General features: G+C 48.5%; 1 protein-coding gene across 1 annotated transcript in view; it reads left to right on the top strand.

The window, feature by feature from the left end:
- Positions 1–24,888, top strand: part of Clstn2 (calsyntenin 2) — a 559,342-nt gene that overhangs the window by 531,950 nt on the left and 2,504 nt on the right. Inside the window, exons 10-16 of the mRNA XM_047565351.1 lie at positions 7,458–7,624; positions 16,248–16,396; positions 18,577–18,794; positions 22,263–22,433; positions 22,915–23,060; positions 23,181–23,304; positions 24,045–24,229. Coding sequence (XP_047421307.1) covers positions 7,458–7,624; positions 16,248–16,396; positions 18,577–18,794; positions 22,263–22,433; positions 22,915–23,060; positions 23,181–23,304; positions 24,045–24,229 — 1,160 coding nt within the window. The remainder of the gene's footprint in view (positions 1–7,457; positions 7,625–16,247; positions 16,397–18,576; positions 18,795–22,262; positions 22,434–22,914; positions 23,061–23,180; positions 23,305–24,044; positions 24,230–24,888) is intronic.

The following is a 24,888-nucleotide window of genomic DNA, read 5'->3' as shown; positions in this document are numbered from 1 at the left end:
ATTAAAGTTTGGCAAAGGACAGAAAGAGAACTTCACTGCGGCTTTGGGAGGAGCCTTGGCAAAGAATAGAAATGGTTCAAACGGGATGAAGAGGCAGTCATTGCCCCTGGGAGTTGTGGTAATCAGGAGCATGTGTCCTCAGATACAGGGGAATTGGAGCCATATGTGGCCCTGGGATTTGTTACACATTTTCAGATTATTTTTCTTCCAGACACTAGTTCAGACACTTGGAGTACATGCCTTCACTTAATCAGCTTGGTCTAATTTAGTACAAATTTCTCTTAATAAAGTCTGTGTTGAAATTATCTCACCTCCCTAGGGTCTCTGCTGTTGGAATGAGCGAGGCACGTACTGGTACAGCCTGCCCTGCATTCAGATGGAGCTTCCTGAGGAGGGCTTCAGGAAGCTCCAGTCCCCCCGAGACACCCCTTCCACACGGAGGTCAAGATCAGGCTTTTTGGGAAGCAGCATACACCATTCTGAGTCATGACGCACCTTAGCTTATTAAAAGCTCTCAAAAAGACTGAGGCAGGAGGATCCCAAGTTCAAGGGCAGCCTGGACAACTTAGTGAGACCCTGTCTCAAAATTAAGTTTACAAAAGGCAGAGAGATGGGGATATAGCTCCAGGTAGAGTGCTTGCCTAGCATGCGCAGGCCTTGGGTTCCAACCCTAGTACTGGAAAGAAAGAAACAGGAAAGAGGAAGGAAGGAAGGAAGGAAGGAAGGAAGGAAGGAAGGAAGGAAGGAAGGAAGGAAGGAAGGAAGGGAGGGAGGGAGGGAGGGAGGAGGGAGGGAGGATGGATTCTCATAAAGCACTTCAATAAAGCAACCTGCTTGACATTATTTAGTTCATTTTTTTTCCATGTTATTTCACCATGGAACTCACTCTGTCAAATGGTGTTCTGTTCCTAGGACACCCTTTGGGTTTGAATGCAGGTCTTCACCCCTACTCAACCAAATTTCCAGAGAGTCAAAGCTCTTTGTTGTCACAGATCTTCAGATCCTTGACTCCAAGACCTAAAGAAACTGTATAGCCTTTGCTAAATCTCCTTCTGTTTTGCAGACTGTTTTGACAAAGGCATGTGGTTCATTTTCTCTCTCTCCACACACACACACACACACACACACACACACACACACACACACAAATAACAGGATGTCCCGATTTAACATTGCCCATACTAAAAAATTAAGAAAAGTGTCCTAGGGCTTGGTGTGACTTTGATGCAGGGGTTCATTTATTTTGAAGATGACACAGATGGAATCGGGTTTAAAGTTCAGTGAATGTCTAAAAACACAGTATAACTGAATTAGAAGTTTAACTTTGCATAGTGTTCTGAGGACTGTATTACTGAGACAACTCGATGGCAGTCTCAAAGCCAAACCTGCCATTGCCAAGTCTCTAAGAGATGCATAGCAGGGAGGAGGAAGAGACCACTGAAAAGAGACAGGAAACTCCCATGACACACTTCACTGGGGTTCCTTGGCATCTGCCGTCATTATACCCAGCCGCCCCACCTAAGCTGCTGGCCCGCACCATGCACCATGCTGAGCAGTTGACACAGTCTCTCCTTTAGACCTCATGAGGACCCTATGCGAGGGGTAACTATGAACTTAATTTTGCATATTAGAGAAGATGAGTGTCTTCCCAAAAGTCACTACGGTCTGGATTGGAAGGCATATCTGTACCACAGAACCCTCTCATGAAGTACACTTCTAGACCACCACAGCCAAGTAAGGAAGACCAAAGAATTCTGGGCTCTAGGGTCAAATCATGTGCCCCAAATTCCTTGTCATTTTCCCAACCTATTGGACAAAGTCAAGCTGAGGTCTAGAGATAGCAACGGGTCCGTTGGGCATCATGGTTTGGTGAGGGGAGGGCTGACTTTGGAGTCAGGAGAGGGGAACTCCGGGCCCTCGCTGCTGATCTGCTCTGGTCTTTTGAGACAAGCTTGCTTCACTTGGGCTCTTAATTCCATCATCATCTGGAGGATGCATGTGATATTCTGGAGGATACGTGAGGAACCTTCCCACTCTGAATTGAGGTCCCCAACACCAGAGAGACGACTTTTAGGATCTTCCCTAAGGCATATGTTTTGTTCACTGTAACATCATATAAATGTTTGCTGGAAGGCAGAAGACACAGGGCATCAATAATGAAAGGGTCAGGAAAGCCTGCTGAGAGTGTGTCATGACCAGCCATGATGACAGATCACGTTTCCCTGCAAGTCACCTGCCACCTGCAGCCGTGTGAGCACACCCTGGGGTGAACAGAGTTTCAGAGTGCAGCTGATGGGGGTCTATTACACACTTCACTTAGTCTTTGCATTCCATGGGTGTCTCCATCACTGAAATGAGGAAATAAAAGAAAGCAAGATTTCAGACAGTCTTGCCATTTGCATTGCTCAAAATTGATACCCAATCATCCATGAAATTGTGTTCATTGAGGGGCTTCCCCATCTGCACGCCTTGCACAGAGCAGTGTCCAACTCAGACAAGGGGGATCATATCCCTCACTTGTTCCTATGAGTTTCTTAACCTAACAACCGCGGCAATAGCAGCAGGAAAGACCAGTAGCACCCTGAACACTTTGCCAGGGAGAAGATTTACTGCATTCATACGACATAGAATATTTACTTCAAATTATGCTTAGAGGAAAGCAAACATTACTGATTCCAAAGCTGTCATCATAGTGAGCAGGCCCAACCTCCCAGAAAGCAAGCTGTAGCGTGGGAGGGGGTGGGGGGACAGACACGGAACCCTTCATTCCCAATGCAAGCTCTGGCTCAGAATAAGACAGGCTACATCAAATCATGTTTGCCAGATACAATCATCCCTCAGCATCTGCGGGAGATTGGTTCCTGGACCACCTGCAGATACCAAAATTTGGAGATGCTAAAATCCCTTATATAAGGCATTTGAATAAAACCTACACACATGGTCCCTTGACTATTTCAAATTACCTCTAGATTACTTATAATACCTAATATAATGTAAACCCTATGTAATAATTTTCATACTGCAATGGTTAGGGAATGATAACAAGAATCTGGACTCATTGACTATAGACACATTTTAAAACTATTTTCTCTCTGTGGCTGTGTAACCCGAGGACTCAGAGAGCCCACTGTCCATTGTTGTTTATCAAGATGATTGTGTTTCCTGACCAACTGACACCAGCCACTGGGCATCTCTGGAAAAGCCATGTGGGGTTCACAGAACCCAGAATAATTGGACATTCTCCCCAAGCCCCCTCTGAGAAATCCTCTTTAGATCTTTCCAACAAAATCTCATTATCTGATGTGTAGGCCAAAGACCTGGGAGCAAGGGAGACCCAAGTTTGTATCTTGACTTCACTCATTTCTGGCCATGTGGCCTTGGGCAAGTTATGGAACATCGTAAACCTCATTTAGAAAAGAAGATGTTAAGTGCAGCGAGGAAGCATCTCCTTCACAGGTAGAGACTGGCTTTTTCCCACACCCTTCTTGTTTCATTTCAAGTCCTTATTCTAGTTGAGTGGGGGAGATTTAACCTCCAAGGATTTGGGCTTTTCCATGTTCTCAGAGTGCTGGCTGATTGCTGGAATTGGATAGTGCTAGGGTGTCGAGGGACCCTGGTCACCTTCCCATGCAGGTATCCCCTGAAATGGTGCTCACCTCTTTTGGTTCTCAGTCATGATGGTCCTTCAGATCTGTGTCCTGGTGTTTCCCTGCCTTACTGGGGGGCACATCAATACTTCCCTGATTCTCATGCTCTCTCTGGAAGTCCATCTGTGGTAATTGTCCCTCCAGCCAGATCAGCATGCTGGCCAGCATTCCACATCCCAAGCAGCTTCGAGGACGTTCGTTCTGTCTGCATCTCTGACACTATATCCCCCACCTCCTTACTGCCACCCTGCTCTCCACCACACCTGGGGGAAAGCCAGCTTATTTTTTCTTATTTTCCCCAAATGTAGACCTATTTCCAGGTCTTTCCTGCCTTCCTGAAGCTTCTGGAAACCTAGCTTGGGAAAAGACTTCACTTTAGCTTCTTCCCATGATCCCCTGAGGGGCAAGTCCAGAGATGTGTTCAAATAGAAGTGAAATGGGAGAAATGTCATGGAAAAACTAAAGAACAGAAGCTAAGATCTCCAAGATAGACCCCCACTTAAGGATTAAATAAAGTAGCTCATGGAATAAAAGAGCTCATTAAAGAACCCGCCACGTTTCAAGGATCTAATAAAGGGTAGCTATTTTTCTCCCTCTGACCTATTAATAAGACACTTTGTCTATATCACTTGTTTGGAAATTAATCAGGTACCGCTTTAGTATATTTACTATGCTGGCAATTTAATCTTATTTTTATTTTATTTTGTCAATGTCTGTACTCTATTCTCCTAGCTAGTACAAGTTCCTGTAGAGTGTGGTTCACATCTTATAATTAAACTGAATCTGATGGTTAGACTTACAGCAATCACTTTAAAAATGGGTGTCGATCTAGGCTCCGGAATCCAAAACCATGTATGCAAACACTTACGGAAGGTTCTTTTTGGACAAAAATAGAAAGTCATTTTGTTTTCTTAAAATGATTCATGACCATGTTTATTGTAAATGTTAGCAGAGGAGCAATATGGCCTATGTGGTCACCGTAGACATTATAAAGTTCAGTGTGTCTATTGTTTCTTTTTTTAATTCTACATCATCGTCGCCACTGGGTGCAAATATACTTCAGATTTCAACCTGGTCTCCTATTGCAAAATGCTAATTGAATTGATTTCCTGGAGTCCCATCACTAAAAATAGAGCACAAGAGCTGAGATTCTTAAGTCTCAAAAATACAGAACATGACTGTGTTTTAGTGAGAGAAAACTGTGCTGTGGCATCCGGGAGAGCCGTTCAGTCTCTTGAGGACGGAGCCACTGAGGGGGACGTGGAGGAAGGCCGGAGGCAGGGTCACAGCCGGTCTCCCTCAGCTTCACTCTGCACTGCGCTGCTCGCCCCACCTGGACACAGTGCTGGGCGTGGGTGGATGTGCTCACACGGTAGGGACACCCATACTTCCTGCAGCGTGGCCTCAGGCCTCCATTGGTTCAGCTGTGACTGTCAAATGAGGACCTACCTCCCGGGGGCTTTACGAGGATTCAGTGAGACAATGTGCGTTGAGGACTTCACGTAGCAATGGGTTCATCTCATGCCCTCGAAATGATGGCTGATGGATCTGCTGCTCCAGGGCAGGGGAGGGAAGACTGTGTTCACGCCCCGGGGAGGGGCAGTCCGCCACTGAGACCCAGCTCACGCCCTCCTGTCGGCAAACACATCCTCTGCTAGGACAGGAGCATGCTAATGGCTCAGAGGAGCTTTGTCTGGGGGGCTTTTAGGATCCAGATCAAAAGTCTCAAACTGACTTCCCCATAGTCAAGGGCCACTCAGTCCATCCCTCCAAGCCAAAATCTACTTAGAGTTCCCTGTGAAGTGAGAGTTTCAAAAGGGACCTTGCATTTCCAGAGTAAAGTGCCTTTGGTGGCATGGAGCATCACAGTGAGTCAAGATGGCTTAACCCTTAAAGGAGAAGAGTGGCCCCCGAAGCAGAGGACACCCCAAAGCCAGCAGTGAGGGTGTCCGTCAGGGCCTGCTCAGTCCTCCTGGCTCTGCCCTACTCCCGGCACTGCCTCGGTTGTCTCCAATGGCAGGAAGCTGCAGCAGCCCGTGGCCTTCCGTCTTGACCTAACCATCCTGGGGAAAGGCAGGAAGAGTTATTTGAAAACTTTCTGGAGAGAAAACCAGAAGCTTTTTTGCATAAGCTGCAAGTCAACATCCGTCAGGATCCTTGCCTACATTTGGTCCCATGTTTATTTCTGGCCCAGTTCCTCTAACTTACAAAATGCCAGGTGCTGATTGGCTTCATCCTGGCACTGGGTCCCAGGTCCACCCTGGATCAATCACTGGAGCACAGAGATGGCATAACCTATTAGCTTAAATGAAGTAGAGTCCACCCTGGAGATTGAGTCAACCCATACACCTCAGGGCTGCCTCAGCAAGAGGGACAGAGTGAGACTGAGGTGGACGAGACGGCCACAGTGCCCACCACCTTACTGGCATTCACCTCATCGCCTCCTTCATTTAAGCAGGCAATTATAGAATGCCCGTCGTCTGCCAGGCAGAGTACAGGGTGCCAGGAGGACAGAGAGGCCAAGCGTTGTTAGGAAGAATAAACGAGCCAGCTTATGCAAAGTGCCTGCGGTAGCCCTGGTATCCCTCAGTATTGTCTTCATTAAAATGAATAATGCATGCGAGATCCTTGCTATCCAGGAGAGAGACTTAAACTAATAAATTAGAGCGGTGTGCAAAGAGTAAGCCTGCGGGCAGCATCGAGGGGAGCGATCCCACAGGACTATGCAAAAGGCCCGGCCACGTACAGCTCCGCCGTGCTTAACCTTGGCTTCACATTTGATTCACCTAAGAAGCTATTAAACTCCCCATTCCGAGTGAAGTCAGAACCCCTGGGTGTCAGGCCAGGCACCAGACATCAGTTTATCTTTGTAAAGATCCCCAGATGATTAAACCACGCAGCCAAGGTGCTAACAACCACAATTTTAGGCTACGGAGGACATAAAAAAACACAAATAAAGCATCCTCCAATGATGCCAGGTCACGGGGGGATAGAGAATCAACTAGAATCAGCTGTCTATGTTCCAAGGGTCAGCGCAGAGAGCACAGTGGGACCCTGAGCAGGGAGAGGGCACAGAGGACGGAGGACTTGGGGAAGGTTTCAGTGCACAGCAGGGGACCGGGAGCTTAATGGACCTCAACAAACTGAGATTCACCTAATCTGAGCTACTGGGGAGGCGGCGTCTCGGTGTACAGAGGAACAGGTGTACGTGCCGGCACGCGGGCAACCCAGAAGGTGTTATCAGTCTGCGTCCCACAGGAGGGAGAATCCGCCCGGTGACTTCTGTTATCAATGGGGAAATCTGTGACAGGGCTGTCTCCCTGGAGTGCGCTGCTGTCAACCTGGGCAGCACGGAGGTCTAGGGAAGCTGCAGGAGCCCCTGAGAGCTCCTGGATCCTCTTGCAGATCCAAGCTAGGTCTGTCTGTGGAGGCTGCCCAGACACGGAGAGGCCCGTGCTCAGTAAAGTCAGTGGGGAGGGCTTCCTGGAGGAGGCGGCAGCAAATGGAGACCAAGGGAAGCCTGGCTCAGAAACCAGGGAGAAGATGGAAGGAGCAGCTCCCTGGATGGATATGCTACCTGAGTGCTTTGAGCACTTGTGGGTAATAAGGGACTAGAGGTCCCATGGGACACACACACACACACACACACACACACACACACACACACACGTGTCACAGAGTTTGCCTTCTCTCTCAGGCTCATGAGACGCGCAGGCAACGTGACCCTGGCTCCGTGGCCAAATGGTGTCTTGAGATGGCCATTCTGACCCAACCTCCGCAGGCAAATGATGGAGCCTCTTTCTCTTTCAGGAGGGGAAGTCACCAAGCCCCGGTTTGCTCAGTTCTTCCACGGCAGCCTGGCCAGCCTCACCATCCGCCCTGGCAAAATGGAAAGTCAGAAGGTGATTTCCTGCTTGCAAGCCTGCAAGGAAGGGCTGGATATTAATTCCTTGGAAAGCCTCGGGCAAGGAATAAAGGTAAGGAAGGAGCCGGCGTGGCCCCGATGAGATGCTGATTTATGAGGCTGGGCTGCCCAGCATCCGGGTTTGCCAGGAAATCATGATTTCTTATAACCTGCACAGAAAGGGTGCCACTGCTAAGTGGGGAGGCAAGCAGCTGCGGCACCCAGGATGGACTGAGGTCTGCTGCCACCTCCTGAAACTCTGAGATCAGGTCCTGGTGTGTCATCTGTCACGGGCCCGCTGGGGGAAGTTGTGCTCGTCTGAGCAAATGAAGCAGTGTACGAAAAATAAGTACATCTCTGAGTAAATACAAATAAATAAATACAAGGTCCCTGTGCAGTACAGATTAGGAAGGGAAGGGAAGGGGGAAGGAAGGGAGAATTGGGAAGCAGATGTGGAGGCCATTGGGTCTCGCTCATCATGGTGACACACGGGTTGTACTCCAGGCCTCCCTGGCCTCCAAAGGAACGTGAACAGATTCGTGATTTTTATTGTCCACGTGAAACAAAAACATCCAAGTGGTCTGAGAGAATTAAAGCTATGCTCTGATAAAAAAGCTCTTCCTGACAGGGACAGGGAAGGATGTGACCATGGCCTCAGAAAGCACCCCAGACAGGCAGGGCTATTTTCTGCCTCACCTGGACTGACAGAGCTCTTGCTGGCAGTGGGTCCCTCGGGTCCTGAATAAATGGCAGAGACAACATCATCAGAGCCCCTGCGCAGTCAACACGGACCCCAGTATGGGAAGGCAGTTTCTCAGCTCCTCTCTGGAACCCCACCTTGTCTCCTGGGGACAAGGTCAGCCCCTCTGGACCTATAAGAGGTTACAGTTCCCTCCTTGGTCATTTTCCAGGGAGTGACTACAGCAGAGGTTTCCCAGGTGCTGCCCGTCCTCATCCATGGCTGCCACGGAGCTGTGTCCCACTGTCCCACCCTGGGCCTGCCTGCCCTGAACAACAGAGTGACTGAGGGTCTCCCTCGGCAGCAGCTTCTGCCTATGGGGCACAGACACTGGGCAACCCCGGAGCGGCTGTGGTCAGCAAGCCTTCCATGGACACTTGCATTTGCCTCTGGGCTGTGTACTAGGATACAGAAATGAACGTCCCAGCTTCCTGTCTTCAGGGGGCATTTGTAATGGCGCTTGGTGACACTGCGATGATGAAGGGCACTGGGATTTACCAAAGGTCTCCCACTGCCAGGCACTGATTGTTCTAAGTGCTTTATGGATATTATTTCCCAGAATGCCCCCTTGACAGAGGTACCATGAATAGTTCCATTTGTCACAGCAGGAATTGAGGACTGAGAGAGAAATTTCCCTCAAACGGAAGAATTAGTGATGAGCAGAGCCAGAAATGGAACCCAGGAAGTCCTGCTCCAGCACTCCAGGTGCTGGGCAAATGGCCATCAAAGAAGACTCCTCGGAGGAGGCAAAGCCAGAGCAGAGTGTGTAAGGAAGTAGGTAGGAAGGAGTCACCCGGAGAAAAGCAGGAGGCAGGGAAAGAGGACTGTCCTTCCAAGAGCGTGAGCAACGGCAGGTGGGAGGCTGAGGAGAATCACAGGGCGCGCTGGAAGTTCAAGGTCAGGGCTAGGTGCCCAGACGGCAGGAGGGAAGGGGGATGGGGGACCGAAGAGCTAGACAGAGGCCACGTCTTTGTTTAGGTGTTCACATTTATTTTTCTATAAGCAACTGGATGCCATTGAAGGTCCACACGAGGGAGCATGATCTCTTGGTGACGTGGGGTTTAGGGGCTCGCCCTTGAGGCTGGGTGAGAGGGGAAGATGGACGGAGCATAGGAAGCATCACAAGGCAAGACTGACTTTCCAGATCTAAACCCAGACACACACTCAACAGCTGATCACCCGTCATTGGGGGAAGCTCTCAAGATGGCCTCATATTGGAAAGGCCAGTCTTGACCTACTGTGGGTGTTGTTTCCTTAGGGTTTTGTCAACCAGTGATGCAGAGAACATTCTCCAAACCCCGCGTCTTTTTTTCTGGATTTACCCCCTGCCTCTGAAAGCGTCTTCTCTGCTCCCAGTCACTCCAGGTGGCCACAGTCAAAGGCACTTCCGGGCAAATAAGTGAAAGATGCTGGGCTTAAAGCCATGGAAGATCGACGATGAATGAATGATAAATGAAGAACAAAAGTAGGCCCGGCCTTTGAAAAGCAGAAGCGTTACAATAAGAGGCACCAGAATGTGTGGGGTTGGGGGTGGTTAGCCCGGCTTTTCAGGATGCCACCCGTTCTTAACCAAGTCACCGCAAATGATCCTCTTCCGTCCCCAGGGTGCGTCTGGTGAGAGCCAGAGCGCTGTGTGAGAAGTTAATAAGACGATTTATGGAGCGCCACTGGGGGCGATTTTACGTTCATTATCCCCGCTCTTCAAAACAAATTAAATATTATGACCTCATTTCAAAAATAAGGGGACTGAGGCTCAGGGACTTGTCCAAGATAAATCCACGCTCTTTCCTCTGCACCAGCAACTCAGATTAGAAGATGATCTTGAAAATTATTAAAACTAACTTCCTTCCCTGCATTTATCCCCCAAATCATTTCTGAATAATGACCATTATTTTATTTGCTGGTTACCAGTCTCCTCCTGCTTCTCTGGCTAGAAAAATTGATGGCTTCCTGTGATGAAGAGAATTCCTCATCTGCTCACAGGGCTGGACACAGTTTCCTCCCTAAACTTGCCTTCCTCTGGATCATGGCCATTTCTGAATATTTCCCCAGCTGTCGGAAGTCTTTAATGGTTGTGGCGGTTGCTGACTTCTATCCATGCAAGATACTGTGGAATAGCCACATCCCTGAAGAAGACTCTGTTCTGATTTTCACAGCATGGTCCCTGTCACTGATATCTTTGCAGCATGAAAGAGCAGGAAAGAGCAAGGATTTTGGAGTAAGACATGCCTGGGTTCAAGTCACACCACCAGCATTTATTAGCAGGGTGGCCTTGGACAAGATATTTAATCCCTTATGCCAACCTTGCATGAATAAAATTGACTTAATGTTACTTATACTATAGTAACATTGTAAGAATTGAATATATATGTACATATACGTATGTACACACACATACATACACATTCATCAGCACACCTAAGCAGGTCTCACAAATCACAGGTCCCTTTGTGTTGGGGGAGTCTCTAGAGTAGTAGTTTATATCTGGTCCAGTCCACAGGGGATGGGGGATGGCGGGTGTCCAGGGGAATGGCAAGATGGTTAGAGGGCCATGACCAAGGAACAGGCAGAAGCCTGCCTGATGGCCCATCCTGCCAAGTGGCTGGGGAAACCAGCTGAGTCTCCAGGAAAGGCAAGCATTCTGGAAGGGCCATCTGTCCCCAGGCTGTCTTCTGGGCTCACTGTGACCCCAGCACAGCTTCCCAAGGGAGAACGAACACTGTCATGCTTTGCTGGAGCCCCAAGGATACCACCATCCCCTGCCCCTGGGGCAATGCCAGAGTGAACAGGGATCCAGGCACAGCAGAGAATTCTGTAGTTGGAAAAATACAAGATGCACTTTGGAGGGTCTTATTGATCCTGCAAGAACTGTTGATGGCGAGGCCAGTGTGCACCTTCTTGCTCTGTGACGGACCTCTGGGTGCTCTGGCAGCCAGAGCAGAGTGTCAGCTGGAGACCCGACACATTCCCTGGCCTGTGCTGTTGCCAGGTGTCTGTCCCATGGCCATGGGGTAGTGCTAGCACATCCCTCTGGGAGAACCTCCTGATTTTCCTGTTCGGCCCTCATGCCAGGCTGAGAGCAGACTTCTCTGCGAGCCTCATGGTCCCTCTCTTGCTTATCATGGGCTGGACCCTGTGGCAATGCTGAGGAAAGATCAGCAGACCCTGCCCTGGAGGTGCTCACAGTCTGCAGCAGGATGCAGACAGACAGACAGACAGACAGCAGCAGCACAAGACTCTGCTATAGGAGTGGGACAGAAGGGAAGATAGGGGTGAAGGGCAGAAATTCATTTGGGAATATAGGTGGTATTTTTAGAATGACCTTGAATCTTCTCAAATCTGAAGCAGGTGACACATCTAAGATTTAATTACGAATCACCAGCGTGTGGCAGCTCCAGGGCTGAGCACCTAAGCTGGTGAAGCGTCTGTAGCTAGTGACACAAGCCCAGAGCTGACTGCCATGCACCTGCACACAGGGGCAGTGCTGTGGTCAAGAGTCACAGTCAGAGAGACCCTTCCCAGGGCTTTGAGGGACAAAAGAGAGCAGGGCCATGGGGAAGGAAGATCAGAGAAGACAGGGGTGACCCCACGGGCAAAGACTCAGCACAGACCGAATGGCAGTGTGATCAGAGCTGTTGTGTGCTGGGCACCTTGAAGATGCTAGAAACCGTATATGCATCCAGCATCCCCGGTCCAAAGATCTGAAGCATGAAATTCTCCAAATCCAAAACTCGTCGAGCACTGATGTGATGTCACAAGTAGAAGATCCTCCACACATCTCATGTGACTAGTCAGTCAAAACACAAGTGCATAAAAACTGTGTGAAATTACCTTCAGACTATGTATCTGAGGAGCCCAGGAAACATACATGAACTTCACGCTTAGACTTGACTCTCACCCCCAAGATATCTCATCATATAGATGCAAATATTCCAAAATCGAAAACATGTCCTCTAGACGGGTTAAACTGTGGTGGTCGTGTCTTCAAATCCTCAATGGCTTAACACTTACAATTTTGCATTTCTCTTACACTCAGGGAGGTCACGAAGTGTCCTGGGAGGCATCTCCCCACCTGGGCCCAGAGCACCACCCCCATCTCCCTCGTGTCTCATTGGCTAGATGTGGTCACATGACCCTGGCACGTGTTGCACAAGGGGCCTGGGAAGTGTAGCTGCCAGGTACCCAGGAAGGTCAAGAGAACGTGGTCTGGCAAGGATTGATAATGAGTTCCACTGAAAAGCCAAGTGAATGAAAGAAGTCCCTTTGGCTAGGAGCCGAGAACTATTTGCTCCTTCATCCAACAGGGCTCTCAGAACACTAGGGCTAGGTTCTGGGATTGAGGCAGAAGAGTCAGGGTCCCTGGGCTCAGCAGCCCCCTCACTGTATTATAATAAGTGTGCTACCATTTGGTAAGTGCCACAGGAAGAATGGACCAAAGCCCAGTGGGACCTCAATGAGAGAGCCCAGAGGTCTCAAGTAAGGGAATGAGAAGACACTCCCCTGGGAGAAAGGGGTGAAGATGGAGCTGTTGGCTGGGGACACTGTGCAAGAGATTGACGTAGTCCAATGTCACCAACTGTGCTCATGACACACCCATCTCTTGCTGGGGTGCAGATACAGAACAGGGTGCCCTTACGAAGTCAAATCAGATCTGGAGACAGTGAATATGAACTGATTTTCCCTTAAACCCATAAAAAGATAGACTCAGCCTCCTTCACATAAGAGAAATACAAACTAAAACTACACTAACATAGCATTTGTCATCTACCAGATTGACAAAATTCCCAGTCTGACAGCAGGCTCTGTCGCCGAGGTGCTAAGAGGCGTTCTCACGCACTGTTGGAAAGAGCACGCACTGACTTACCCCCCGCAAGGGGGAACTTGGCAGTGTTTATCAAAGTCAAGTGCAGGTACTCGTTGGCCTAGTCATCTCAGCGAGGGGATTCATCCTGCAGATATGTTTGCATGCTCTGAGTATGAGATTACCCATTGTGGCACTGTCAGTAAAAGCTAGAAATAACCCACCAAGTCATATTCGTAGACTGATTTTAAGTTTATAAATGATGGGGAAAACTGGTTATCCGTATATCACAGAATGAGACTAGACCCTTGTCTCTCACCCTGCACAAAAGTCAACTCAAAATGGATCAAAAAGCTAGGAATTAGACCAGAAACTATGCAACTCCTAGGAGAAAACGTAGAGTCAACACTCCAGCATATGGGCGCGGGCAACAACTGTCTCAAGAGGACCCCTAAAGCTCAGGAAATAATGCCAAGAGTTAATAGATGGGATGGCATCAAAATGAAAGGCATCTGCATACAAAGGAAATAATTAGGAATGTGAAGGAGAACCTGAAGAATGGCAGCAAAGTCTTTCTACCTACTTTTCTGACAGAGGATTACTATCTAAAACAGATAACTCCAAAAAATTTCACACCAAAAAACAACCCAGTGGGCAAATGATTGAAACAGACACTTCTCAAAAGAAATACAGATGAGCAACAAATATTTGAAAGGATGCTCAACATCATTAACAGTTGGGGAAATGCAGATCAAAACTACACTAAGATTTCATCTCACTCTGTTAGAATAGCAGCCATCTAGGATAGAAGCAATAATAATGCTGGAGAGAGTGTGAAGAAAGAGGAACATTTTTACACTGTTGATGGGATTGTAAATTAGTGCAACCACTCTGGAAATCAGTATAGAGGTTGCTCAAAAGACTAGGCATGGAAACACCACTTGACCCAGCTATACCACTTCTTGATATTTATCCTAAAGCAGTCAAATTGACACACTCTGGTGATACAGGCATACCCATGTTTATAGCAGCACAATTCACAATAGCCAAACTAGGGCACCAGCCTGGGTGTCTGTCAATAGAAGAATGGATGAAGAAAAATGCAATATATACATGTACATGATGTTTTATTCAGACATAAAGAAGAGATGAAACTGTCATTTGCAGAAAAATGAATTGAACTTAAGAACATTATTTTAAGAGAAATAAGTCAAACTCAGAAAATTCAGGGTCATATGTTTTCTCTCATATATGAAAACTAGGGAGGAAAAAAGGAAAGAAAGATGGAGGAGATCATGAAAATCAAAGGGAGACCAGTAGAGGAAAGGAACCAGGGGCAGGGAGGAAGAAGAGGGAAAGGGAAATACTAGGGAATGACATTGGCAAAATTATATTTTAATACCATGCACATGTACAAATATGTAACAACAAAACCTACCGTTGTGTATAATTATAACACACCCATAACAAACATGAGAAAAAATTACCATTTATATATAAAAAATACTACACATCTGAAAAAAAGGAATAAAGAAGCCGTTCAGGTACTGAAACAGAAACCTCTGTGAGATATGAGCTAAGTGAGAAAAGCAAAGTATGATACATTATGAAATATGCTACCTTTGGTTTAAGAAAGAAGGTGAAAATCTGTGCTCAATGACAATATATAAGAGTGCTTAAGTATAACTGTCAGGATAGGCTAGGTTGTGCTTCAGTAACAAATGACTTAACATCCCAGTAGCTTATACAATAAATTTTATTACCCGTGCTTCATAGGCACTACAGATTGACTGCAGCTCTATTCCATACCACCTTCACTGTGAGACTCAGGCTAATGAACCAGGAACTAGGGGAATTCTGCAGGTTTCATAGCAGAAAGAAGGGGACATGGTAAGCCACAAATTGGCCTTGAAATCTTCCATATCAGTGTGAACCAAGTGATATTTTTGCTCACATGTCTTTGACTAAGCAAGCCACATGACCACTCCTGAGTGCAGCAGGGTAAAATGTGTGTGCTGTGGGTAAGGGCACCAGAAGTCACATGGTCAATAGGACAGACATGTATAGGCCTCCCTCTGGGAAAGAAAAACAACTAACTATGCACAACATTAGAATTTACTACTAAGAAATAAGTATAAGAGTGACTACCTGTGAGATCAAACTGTGGACACTGGATGGATGAGAGATAGGAAAAGGATCTGCATTTTCACTTACTTTGTATATACATTTGAACCAAGTGAATACATGATATATTCAGAAGTGTATATATGAAGTCAGGGACCTAGATAAAAATATATCCATGTTCCCCTTACCTGTGTCATGGCCCCTTGAGCCTTGGATATATAATCTGAATCCAGAGTGCTCTTGCTATCCTATTGACAATAATTCCTATTGATACTTCCTCAGTGGGTCAGGATCAGCACCTCACAGCAATACAAAGGCAGTTCCTCACGTTCCCTTACTACTTGGGGGACCTGGGAAGGAGCAAGGGTCTGGATCTAACTCATGGGCCCAGGCAACTCAATAAGGAACACAGTAGCCCCTTGGGTTTCTACCACATGAGGGACTCCAGGGACTAGACAGATAAGGAACCCACATGTTAGCAGCAGGTTAGTCAAACTTGTGGGAAACCAGGAGGTCTGGAAGAGAAGGAAAGCTATTAACTGAAAATGAGCCCTAAGTTTAGAAACTAGGAAAATGCATCCTAGGTCATGAAGTGGAGCCTGGGATGGGCTGGGCAACAGCTCAAGTCCAAAGACAAGAAAGGCAGAAGAGGCAGCACCCCAGTCTGGGCTTGTCCAAGGAGACAGCAGGCAATCAAGGGCTGAAAGTGGCTGGACTAGACCACCCAGGTAACAGAGCCCAGGCCACCCTGCTGGCTGGGTTTTCAGAATTCCATCCTGTGTCTCAGGCTGATGTTACCAGGAGATTACAGTCCCTAGAGAGAACTCACAAGGAGGTTCCCAAAGCTCACCAGAGAGTAGCAGGAGAAGCTCGGGGGGTTGAAAGCAATCGTTTGTGCAAACACTTCACTTGCAGATGCTCTGAAGGTACTTCTGGTGGCCTCGATGGCCTTTTCATGGCATTGGACAGCTTCCAGTGGACTCTTGTCTGTTGCTGACGACTCTCTCCTGTGACCCCACTTCTGTCTTCCAGTATCACTTCAACCCCTCGCAGTCCATCCTGGTGATGGAAGGGGACGACATTGGGAACGTCAACCGAGCGCTCCAGAAGGTCTCCTACATCAACTCCAGGCAGTTCCCGACAGCCGGCGTGCGGCGTCTCCGAGTGTCCTCCAAAGTCCAGTGAGTGGACGCCCGTCAGCCCACGCCCCAGCGGAGGCAGCAGGGATGTTGCTTGGGGACTGTCCCCTTGAGAAGCAGCTTCTCATCTCCCTGGGAGGATGCGGCAGTGGATCCGGGCTTTCCTTTTCCTTTCTTAAGGAAAACTTTGTTTTTCTAGCTCGCATCCTTTCTGTGCTTTCCTCTGCATCTACTCTGATGCCTAGAAGGGATTGCTTCCTGTTAGTTCCCAAAGGGCTGGGTCTGAAGTGGTCTGATTTAAAGACACACCACCTGCCTGGTACCTGGTAGGCACTTGGCAAAAGGTTATTAAATTGAATGAAACGAATCAACCCAGCATCTTCGAATTCCTAAATACTGTAGGCAAGCCAGAGAAAGAAGAGAAAGAGAGGGCAAGGTCCTTGTCCCCAGGGATATGAGTTAAATTAACACAATGAGATTGGCATGAACTCTTTGGATAACACACTTACTGGCCCATCAAATCACTTCCCAGCCACAGCAGCTACCTGGTAGGGCCACTAGGAAGAAGGACCCAGAGAGATTCCCAGGAGGAGAAATGGAGTCCCCAGGCACCCAGAGCAGAACAACTCAGAGAGGGACGAGTGTGGGAAAGAGGGTCTGCTGATGGTGGCCTTGCTGGGCCTGGAAAGTGTGCCCACAGGGAGCAGTTACACTCGGTGGGCAATGGAAGGGGTGTTCCCACCCCTGGAGGCCTGGGGTCGGGCGGGCACCTCAAGTCAGCTCCACACTGGAGCAAAGAAAGGATTCAGGCTGGCCAGTGACCAGCTCTGAGAACAGGCTTCTATAAACTCCAGGGGAGAGGAACTTTTTTTTTGCCTCGGTGACCAAAAGACCCGACAAGAACAATTTTACAAGAGGAAAAGTTTATTTGGGGCTCACAGTTTCAGAGGTCTCAGTATTCATAGACGGCAGACTCCATTGCTCCTGGCCTGAAGAGAGGCAGAAGATCATGGTGGAAGAGTGTGGAAAGCAAAACAGCTCAGGACATGGCAAAAATAACCAAGATATAAACCCCAAAGGCATGATCTAGTGACCTACCTCCTCTATCCACATCCAACCTGCCTATAGGTACCACCGTGTTAATCCCTATCAGTGGATTAATCCCCTGATTAGGTTGCAACTCTCTTAATCTACTCATTTCACCTTTGAATGTTCTTGAACCATCTCACATGTGAACTTTCGGGAGATACCTCATATCTAGACCATAATAGGAGCCCACTGGGGTTGGCATGGCCAAAGCAGCAGAAAACTGGGAGCAGGAGCTTGTTCCTACATCTTGCCCACCCTACAGAAGAGCATGGACAGGCTGAACCTGGGACCCACCCAGCATTCCCTTCCCTCGGGGACCTTCCCAATGAGCGCAAGATGACGGCAGCCGCCAGGGGCACCCAGCCAGTATTTCCAGAGCACCCATCTGGCCAGGGTTCTCCTTGTTAGCCCAAGTTTTTGACCCTAATGATAGTGGAGAATACTATATGATGCAGGTCTGGGCAGCCTCTTTTCTAGAGTCTTCTTGACTGCTACTACCATAGAGCAGTTATTTTTATCCCCATTATATAGATGAAAAGACTGAGGTTCACAGCAGTGGAACACCCTCTGTCTCCCAGTCTAAGAGTGGCAGAGTCAGATTATAGACCCCCATCTGTCAAATTTGTCAGACTTTACTCTGTGGTCATGCCATTAGTGCCTCCCAGATACTTTTGTAGAGTGGATCAGGAAAAAGGAGGGTGGCTGCAAGAGCAGTCTGTCCCCACCCCTGGGAGAGGCACACTTGTGTAATCTCCCTACAAACACCTGCAGCAGGGACTTGAGCTTTGGAGTCTTATGCAGTAAGATGACTGCAACCAACCAGTTAGACAACAATTTGCTTACCAAATACCAATGCAATTAGTATAGCAATTGCTATCTAATTAATGTTGCCATTGATTACTTTGTTAAAGGATAATGAAAGCTTTAACGGTTCCTTGTTGATTGCATAGAAAATTCCCATCCCTCCCAGGAGCCAACCACTGAAATCCCTACATTGCTAGTAGTTGGGATTATCATGTAGCTTTGAAGGTCTGTTGACGTCCTCAGAGACTCCAGCGGTCCTCGTCCACAGCTCTGTAGCCGGCGGTTTGATCATTTCCTGGGCGGTGCCGTGACTCAAGCTGTCTTTCCAGGTGCTTTGGGGAAGATGTGTGCATCAGTATCCCTGACGTGGATGCCTATGTGATGGTCCTGCAGGCCATTGAGCCCCAGATCACCCTCCGGGGCACAGATCGCTTCTGGAGACCTGCCTCCCAGTTTGAAAGTGCCAGAGGAGTGATCCTTTTCCCCGACATCAAGATCGTGAGCACCTTCACCAAGGCTGAGGCCCCTGGGGACATGAAAACCACAGGTACAGGTGCAGGTGCCTATGCGGTTGTGGGGGAGGTGCACCTTAATTTCTTGTAGCCACGTAAAATCCTGCTTCAGGACAGCAGCGCTGCTCACTGCTCACCACGGCAGGGCAGTGCACAGGAGCAAAAGAAACAGTGCTGGGAAAAACAAACACACACACATGAACCACAGCGGGGAATGGATGGCCTGGCTAATAATGGCGCATCCACACGAACAGGCATCAATGCTAAATAATAAGTGAACAAAACATGATGCAAAATTACACAACACCTACACTTAGCAAGACCTCAACTATGTAAGAAGAAAAACAAGAAGGGTCAGGCACTGTCGCACAAGCCTATAATACCAGTGACTCAGGAGGCTGAGACAGGAGGATCTTGAATTCAAGGCCAGCCACAGCAACTTAGCAAGACCCTTAGAAATGTAGGGAGACCCTGTCTCAAAATACAAATAAAAAGGGCTGGGGATGTCTTTCAGTGGTAGAGGGTACCTTGGTTCCAAAACAAGAATGAAAGAAAGAAAAAAGAAAGAAACACCAAGAAGAGAAGAGAAGACTGCCTAAGAGTGAGTGATAGTCTGTGAGAAGCATGAGTAGAGTCAATTTGTTTTGCTTCCTTTCCCTTTTCTGAAACTGCAAAAAGAATTTTTTTCCTACAGTGGGCAAGCATTATTCTGATGATCATCAGGAAAAAAGCTAAAGATGCACAAAGAACAAAATATCATTTTATTAATATATTTGCAGTAGAAGTTAGAAGTCACTCAGCAGTATGACTCTAACCTCTCAGGAAACTTTCAAGTTGCTATTTCTGACAGTTTCATTCTTGGAAGGATTGCTCAGGGAGAGAGTAATTTAAATGATCTGCCGGGGAGAAATACTTCCTTGCACTGAGAGCTTCAGTATGTGCAGGCAGGGAGAAGAGGGAAGGAAGGAGACAGGAAAGGCAGAAGGGAGAAGAGACTTCCTTCTGTTACCAGAGGGGCCCAGGGTCCTATGGAAAGCATCCATCTGAGAGCTAGCTGTTCTTTGCTGCTTCTTCCCAAAGAACACTTTCAACTCTCCTGTCTCCCTCCAAAAGCCACTACTAATGATGTACTGGTGCCAGTAGGTCTGAGTCCCTGAAGAACGGCTTCTATAATAATCCTAATTACCCATTGCCTTAAACCACGTGGGTCCCTAGCGAATGGGGTGCTCAGGAGGCAAACCTCCTGAGCTCATAAAAATAGATGGTGCTTCACCACTGGTCCAGGCTGAGTGGTTTCCTAGTTATGCACCAAGTTGCATTAGGTCGTGTGAACTTCCCTCTTTCCACCGTCCTGATTTGTGGTTAAAGTCAGACAGCAAAAGGAAGGCCTGCTGATCTCAGCGGCTGCAACCCAAGAGTATCCAGATTGGCTACATCTGACCCTGACACCCAGGCTGCACAGGATAGCAATTATCTGGGTCCACGTCGCACCTTCTATTTATGACAGGTGCATGCGGAGCACACAGCCAAGTGCCCGAGAGCTATTATTGGTACTTTAAATTTTACTCTTGTTGTTGGAGTAATTGTTAATAGACGTGTCTTAAACAAGCAGGCTGATTGGCATTTGCTGTGGAGACTCAGGAACTGGCCCTAGTGTCATCTTCTGCCCCGCTGACTCACTATGTATGTGACCTCAGGAGCTTCCTCCCAACACACACACACACACACACAGAGTTAATTTACACCTTTGCTCTCCTCTCTGCCTGGAAGGTCCTCCCCTTCCCCAGCCCCACATTGCTGGCAAACATCTCTGCCTCCCACCGGTCTCCAGAAGGCTCTGCTTTCCACCTACCTGAGCCCCAGGCTGGGTCAGGCGGGGCCAGTCTCCTGCTGTGGACACTGAATGCTGGAGCTTCCCTCTCGCACACATTTTCCAGCTCTTGGGGCTGATGGTCTGTCTATTAAACCAGATCAGGAGTTCCCTGAGGGCTCAGCCGTGGCCGATTCACCTAAACCTAGTGGTCCCTTCAACACAGTGGAATCAAGGAAACTTGCCAGCGACAGAGAGCAATAGGAAATGGCAGCGAGGACACATGCCTACCTGCCTACCCAGCCCTGGCGCTGCCAATCACACCGAGAGGGAGGAGTTGGAAGGATCTAACCCCACCTGACAAGCTGAAAAGAAGCAGGAAAGACGATGAGAAGCCATTTGAAATGACACAGACACTATTGTCAATGTTAGATATCAGTGGGTATCATTGGGCTTTTAGATCTTGCTAATGTTTCCTGAAACCATTGTGGTTGACAAATAGTTAAAAAGTAAATCTATAGAAATTATTTATAATAACTTACATATAATGAGAACAAAACTATTTTTGGCATACTGAAAAAAATTAAGCAAAATTAAAATTCTTTAAAATAATTCCCTTATCATTTGTGAATCCCTGTTTTTAAGTTTGTTTTCCTGAATGTTCTATAATGCACACGATATATTTAGTCTGCTTTAGAGATAAAGAAATATACTTATCCAAATCGTCTTATTTCATTCATCTTTCAAGAGCAGTTGAAGTTCAAGTTTCTGAATGGGGATCGGAAGAACATGGTTTCTAGCTTGGCTCCTCCCACAGTCTCTATACCCTGGGGCAGCTCCATCCTGAGACCTTCCACTTCCCCACTGGTGAAATGTGGATAATAGTAGTACCCACATCAATGCCTGTCTTTTAGGGTTGTGTTGGCACAGTTCCCAGCACAGATCAACACCCCATAAATACCAATCACCTCCATCCTAAAATGAGATTTAAATTTAGGACTGCCAGACAATGTCCAGCATTCAAATTCTCAGGCACTCCTCTGAGAAATTTGGCGTCGTAAGATCAGGCAAGGACCCACAGACTGCACAAGTAACTCATCCATTAATTATTAATGAATCATCAATTAATTATTGGTTATATTGTGTTGACTTAATTGAATTATGAATTAATGACCCAGCTCCATTTGACATGACTAGTAATAACTGCTCAATGACAGCTCCTGGTCAGACATCGGGGATCCAGGCCGGTGCTTCTGCCCTTGAAAGCCCTCGAGTCTGGTCAGGGGAGACAGATACACACTCAATGGCTACAGGGACAGGGTGCCAGCCACTTAGCTCTCCCCTAATGGAGGGCTGTGGCTTATTGAGCACCTGGCCTGAGCAGCACACTATTTCCAATACTCCCAAGACTCTTGCTCTCTCCAGGGCCCAGGAGAGTGAGTGGCAGGGAGTTTCTCAGCTTTTGGCGGTTGGGCTGCATCTCTTGACTATCGTATTCATGCCGTTCCCACTAACTCCCGCCACCGGCCTTGGCGCCACCTGGCCTCTGAGTGGCGGTGGGCCTGGTATTTGGGAGAGCACAGCCTGGTCTCCTGCCCCAGCCTGGGGTGGAAACAGGAGAGAGATGAGGAGCAGGGCTGTCCTCCAGGCGGCGTCTCACGCCTGTCTCTCCCCCGCCTCCACCTTCCCGCAGCCCCCAAATCGGCAGTGCTAGAAGAAATGCTGCACAACTTGGACTTCTGTGACATTCTGGTGCTTGGAGGGGACTTGGACCCAAGGCAGGAGTGCTTGGAGCTCAGCCACAGTGAGCTGCACCAACGGCACCTGGATGCCACCAACTCCACCGCAGGCTACTCCATCTACGGTAAGGTCGCGCCCAGCCCCCTCCAGCCCGGGGGTCTCCTCTCTGAACCACCCTGACAGGGGGCCTGAGCGTGCTGACACCTGTAGGAAGCCCTTGACGTTACAGCGTGGGTGTCTAGACCCCCCTTTGGAGAGCTACTCCAGCATCTTGGGTACAATCCCCCACACCAACTCAATGGCAAAATCAATAGAAACTAGGAGGGAACTTCTCCTATAATGTGTGATCCCCAGGTCTCAGCAATATTTGGGAGACTGAGACCAGACATTCCAGTAGAAACCTGTCTATATGGAAATGCTCCGGATCCGTTTAATTGGTTCCTTGGAACTTCTGCCTCTGCACATTGTCTACCCACAACATTTGGACCTCTTGACCTTGATGGACTCACACACCCACAAGTTCCAGCATCCCCAGCCTGCCTCCCCCATCTCCTCTTCCTCCTCTTCTTTTGCTTCCTGATGACGAGCGTGGTCTCTTGGCACAGGTGTGGGCTCCATGAGCCGCTACGAGCAGGTTCTGCGTCACATCCGCTACCGCAACTGGCATCCGACGTCTCTGGAGGCCCGGCGGTTCCGTATCAAGTGCTCTGAACTCAATGGGCGCTACACTAGCAATGAATTCAACCTGGAGGTGAGTACATCCTGCCTGGTCAGGGAAGCCCGAGTCCCCTGTTCAGTCCCTCACTTCAGAACTATTACCATGGGCCCTCCTGCCACTCCTGGTCACTGACACCTCCCCTTGCTCTTCCAGGTCAGTGTCCTCCACGAAGTCAGAGTCTCAGACAAGGAGCATGTCAACCACCTTATCGTGCAGCCTCCCTTCCTCCAGTCTGTCCATCACCCTGAGTCTCGGAGTAGCATTCAGCGCAGTTCAGGTAGGGCACCTAAGAGGAGGGACCTCAGGACTCCAGGTAGTCACTGTGACTCAAGTCTGTCCACCAGTTAGGTGGCAGCAGCCATAAGCACTCAGAACTGCAGAAAGGCGTCCTGCAGTGGAGAAGGTATGGGTCCTGCAATAGGGAGCCAGTCAAGGAATCGAGAAGTTTCACACCCTATGTGACAGCAGAGGTTGCCACAAAATCATACCAGTACCTTCAGATCCAGCTCAAAGTCATGCCCCAGATGAAGCTTTGTGGGAAGCCCCTACACGCACTCGCACACAGATCACTTACGTGCACACGCACACACAGGCACCACATTGCAGTCATCCGTCCATACTCTGCTGAGCACTTACCATAGTGTATCATGAGCTGGGGCCGCCGTGTCTCTTCCCACTATACTCAGAGTACCGGGCTCTCAGTGGGGTCTCCCTTGTAATTCGAGGTGAAAAGCTGGAGGTAGAAGAGAGCTGGCAGTTATTGAACACCCACTCTGTGCCTCTGGAGAAACTCACATGGATCAACACTTACTCGTCACAGTGACGCACAGATAGGAAGTGTTACCTCTGCTACAGAGAAGGTGAAATACAGCCCAGCCGGCGGAAGGGACTGACCAGAGTTCTGCGGGGAAGTGGGAGGGTGGATTTCAACCCACACGTGGATGCTTGGTTCCTGCTCCATCCCAGAATGAGCTGGAGCTCTGTTCGTGGTGCTATGTGGGTCCCTCCTCGTTGCAGTGGTCCCGAGCATCGCCACAGTGGTCATCATCATCTCCGTGTGCATGCTAGTGTTTGTCGTGGCCATGGGCGTGTACCGAGTGCGGATCGCCCACCAGCACTTCATCCAGGAGAGCGAGGCTGCCAAGGAGGCCGAGATGGACTGGGATGACTCTGCTCTGACCATCACGGTCAACCCCATGGAGGTGAAACGCACGTCGGGCTGGGAACTCTGGGTCGGGTGCTTCTGCCTCCACCCAGATCAGTTATCCCTGTGCCCAAAGCCTGTCCCTTTGTCCAGCTAGTCCATCCCACTGGGTCTTGCGGTCTCTGAGCTTCTCCAGCCCCCTCGACCTGACCAGACTATGTTTTCCCACCAACTGTAGCCTCTGATTAAAAACATGGGAATTGCTCTCACCCCACAGATGGAACCAGAAAGCTCTTAAAACAAGGAACCACGTGGTGTCTATTCCTTGCCTCTCCCATGGTTCAGTGCTCACTAACACTTAGGGATTAAATCCTGGATTAACTGACAATGCAAGTTAGATGACCTCGCTCCATATGACTGCAGAGTTCAGAATAGGCTAAAAAAGTACAGTAGCAAGCCTGCCATTTACTAAGCCGCCCACTGTGCCAGACCATGGTGCTCCATGTACAGCACCTTGTGAGGTAGAGTCATCATCCTCAGCTGCCAAGGTGGGAAGCACAGGAGAGAAGAGAAATAGAGTGCTCAAGTCACATGACCCATATTCAAACTCTAGGCTGTCGTATCCTAAAGTTCATTTCATTTCAGTCAGTGGACAGCCCCCAAACTCACCCATGATATCATGTACAAGACCCCTGCTCTGCACAGCAGTGAAGGAAC

This window comes from Sciurus carolinensis, chromosome 9, assembly GCF_902686445.1.
Source record: "Sciurus carolinensis chromosome 9, mSciCar1.2, whole genome shotgun sequence".
Taxonomy (NCBI): domain Eukaryota; kingdom Metazoa; phylum Chordata; class Mammalia; order Rodentia; family Sciuridae; genus Sciurus; species Sciurus carolinensis.
This window is presented reverse-complemented; position numbering and strand designations above follow the sequence as displayed.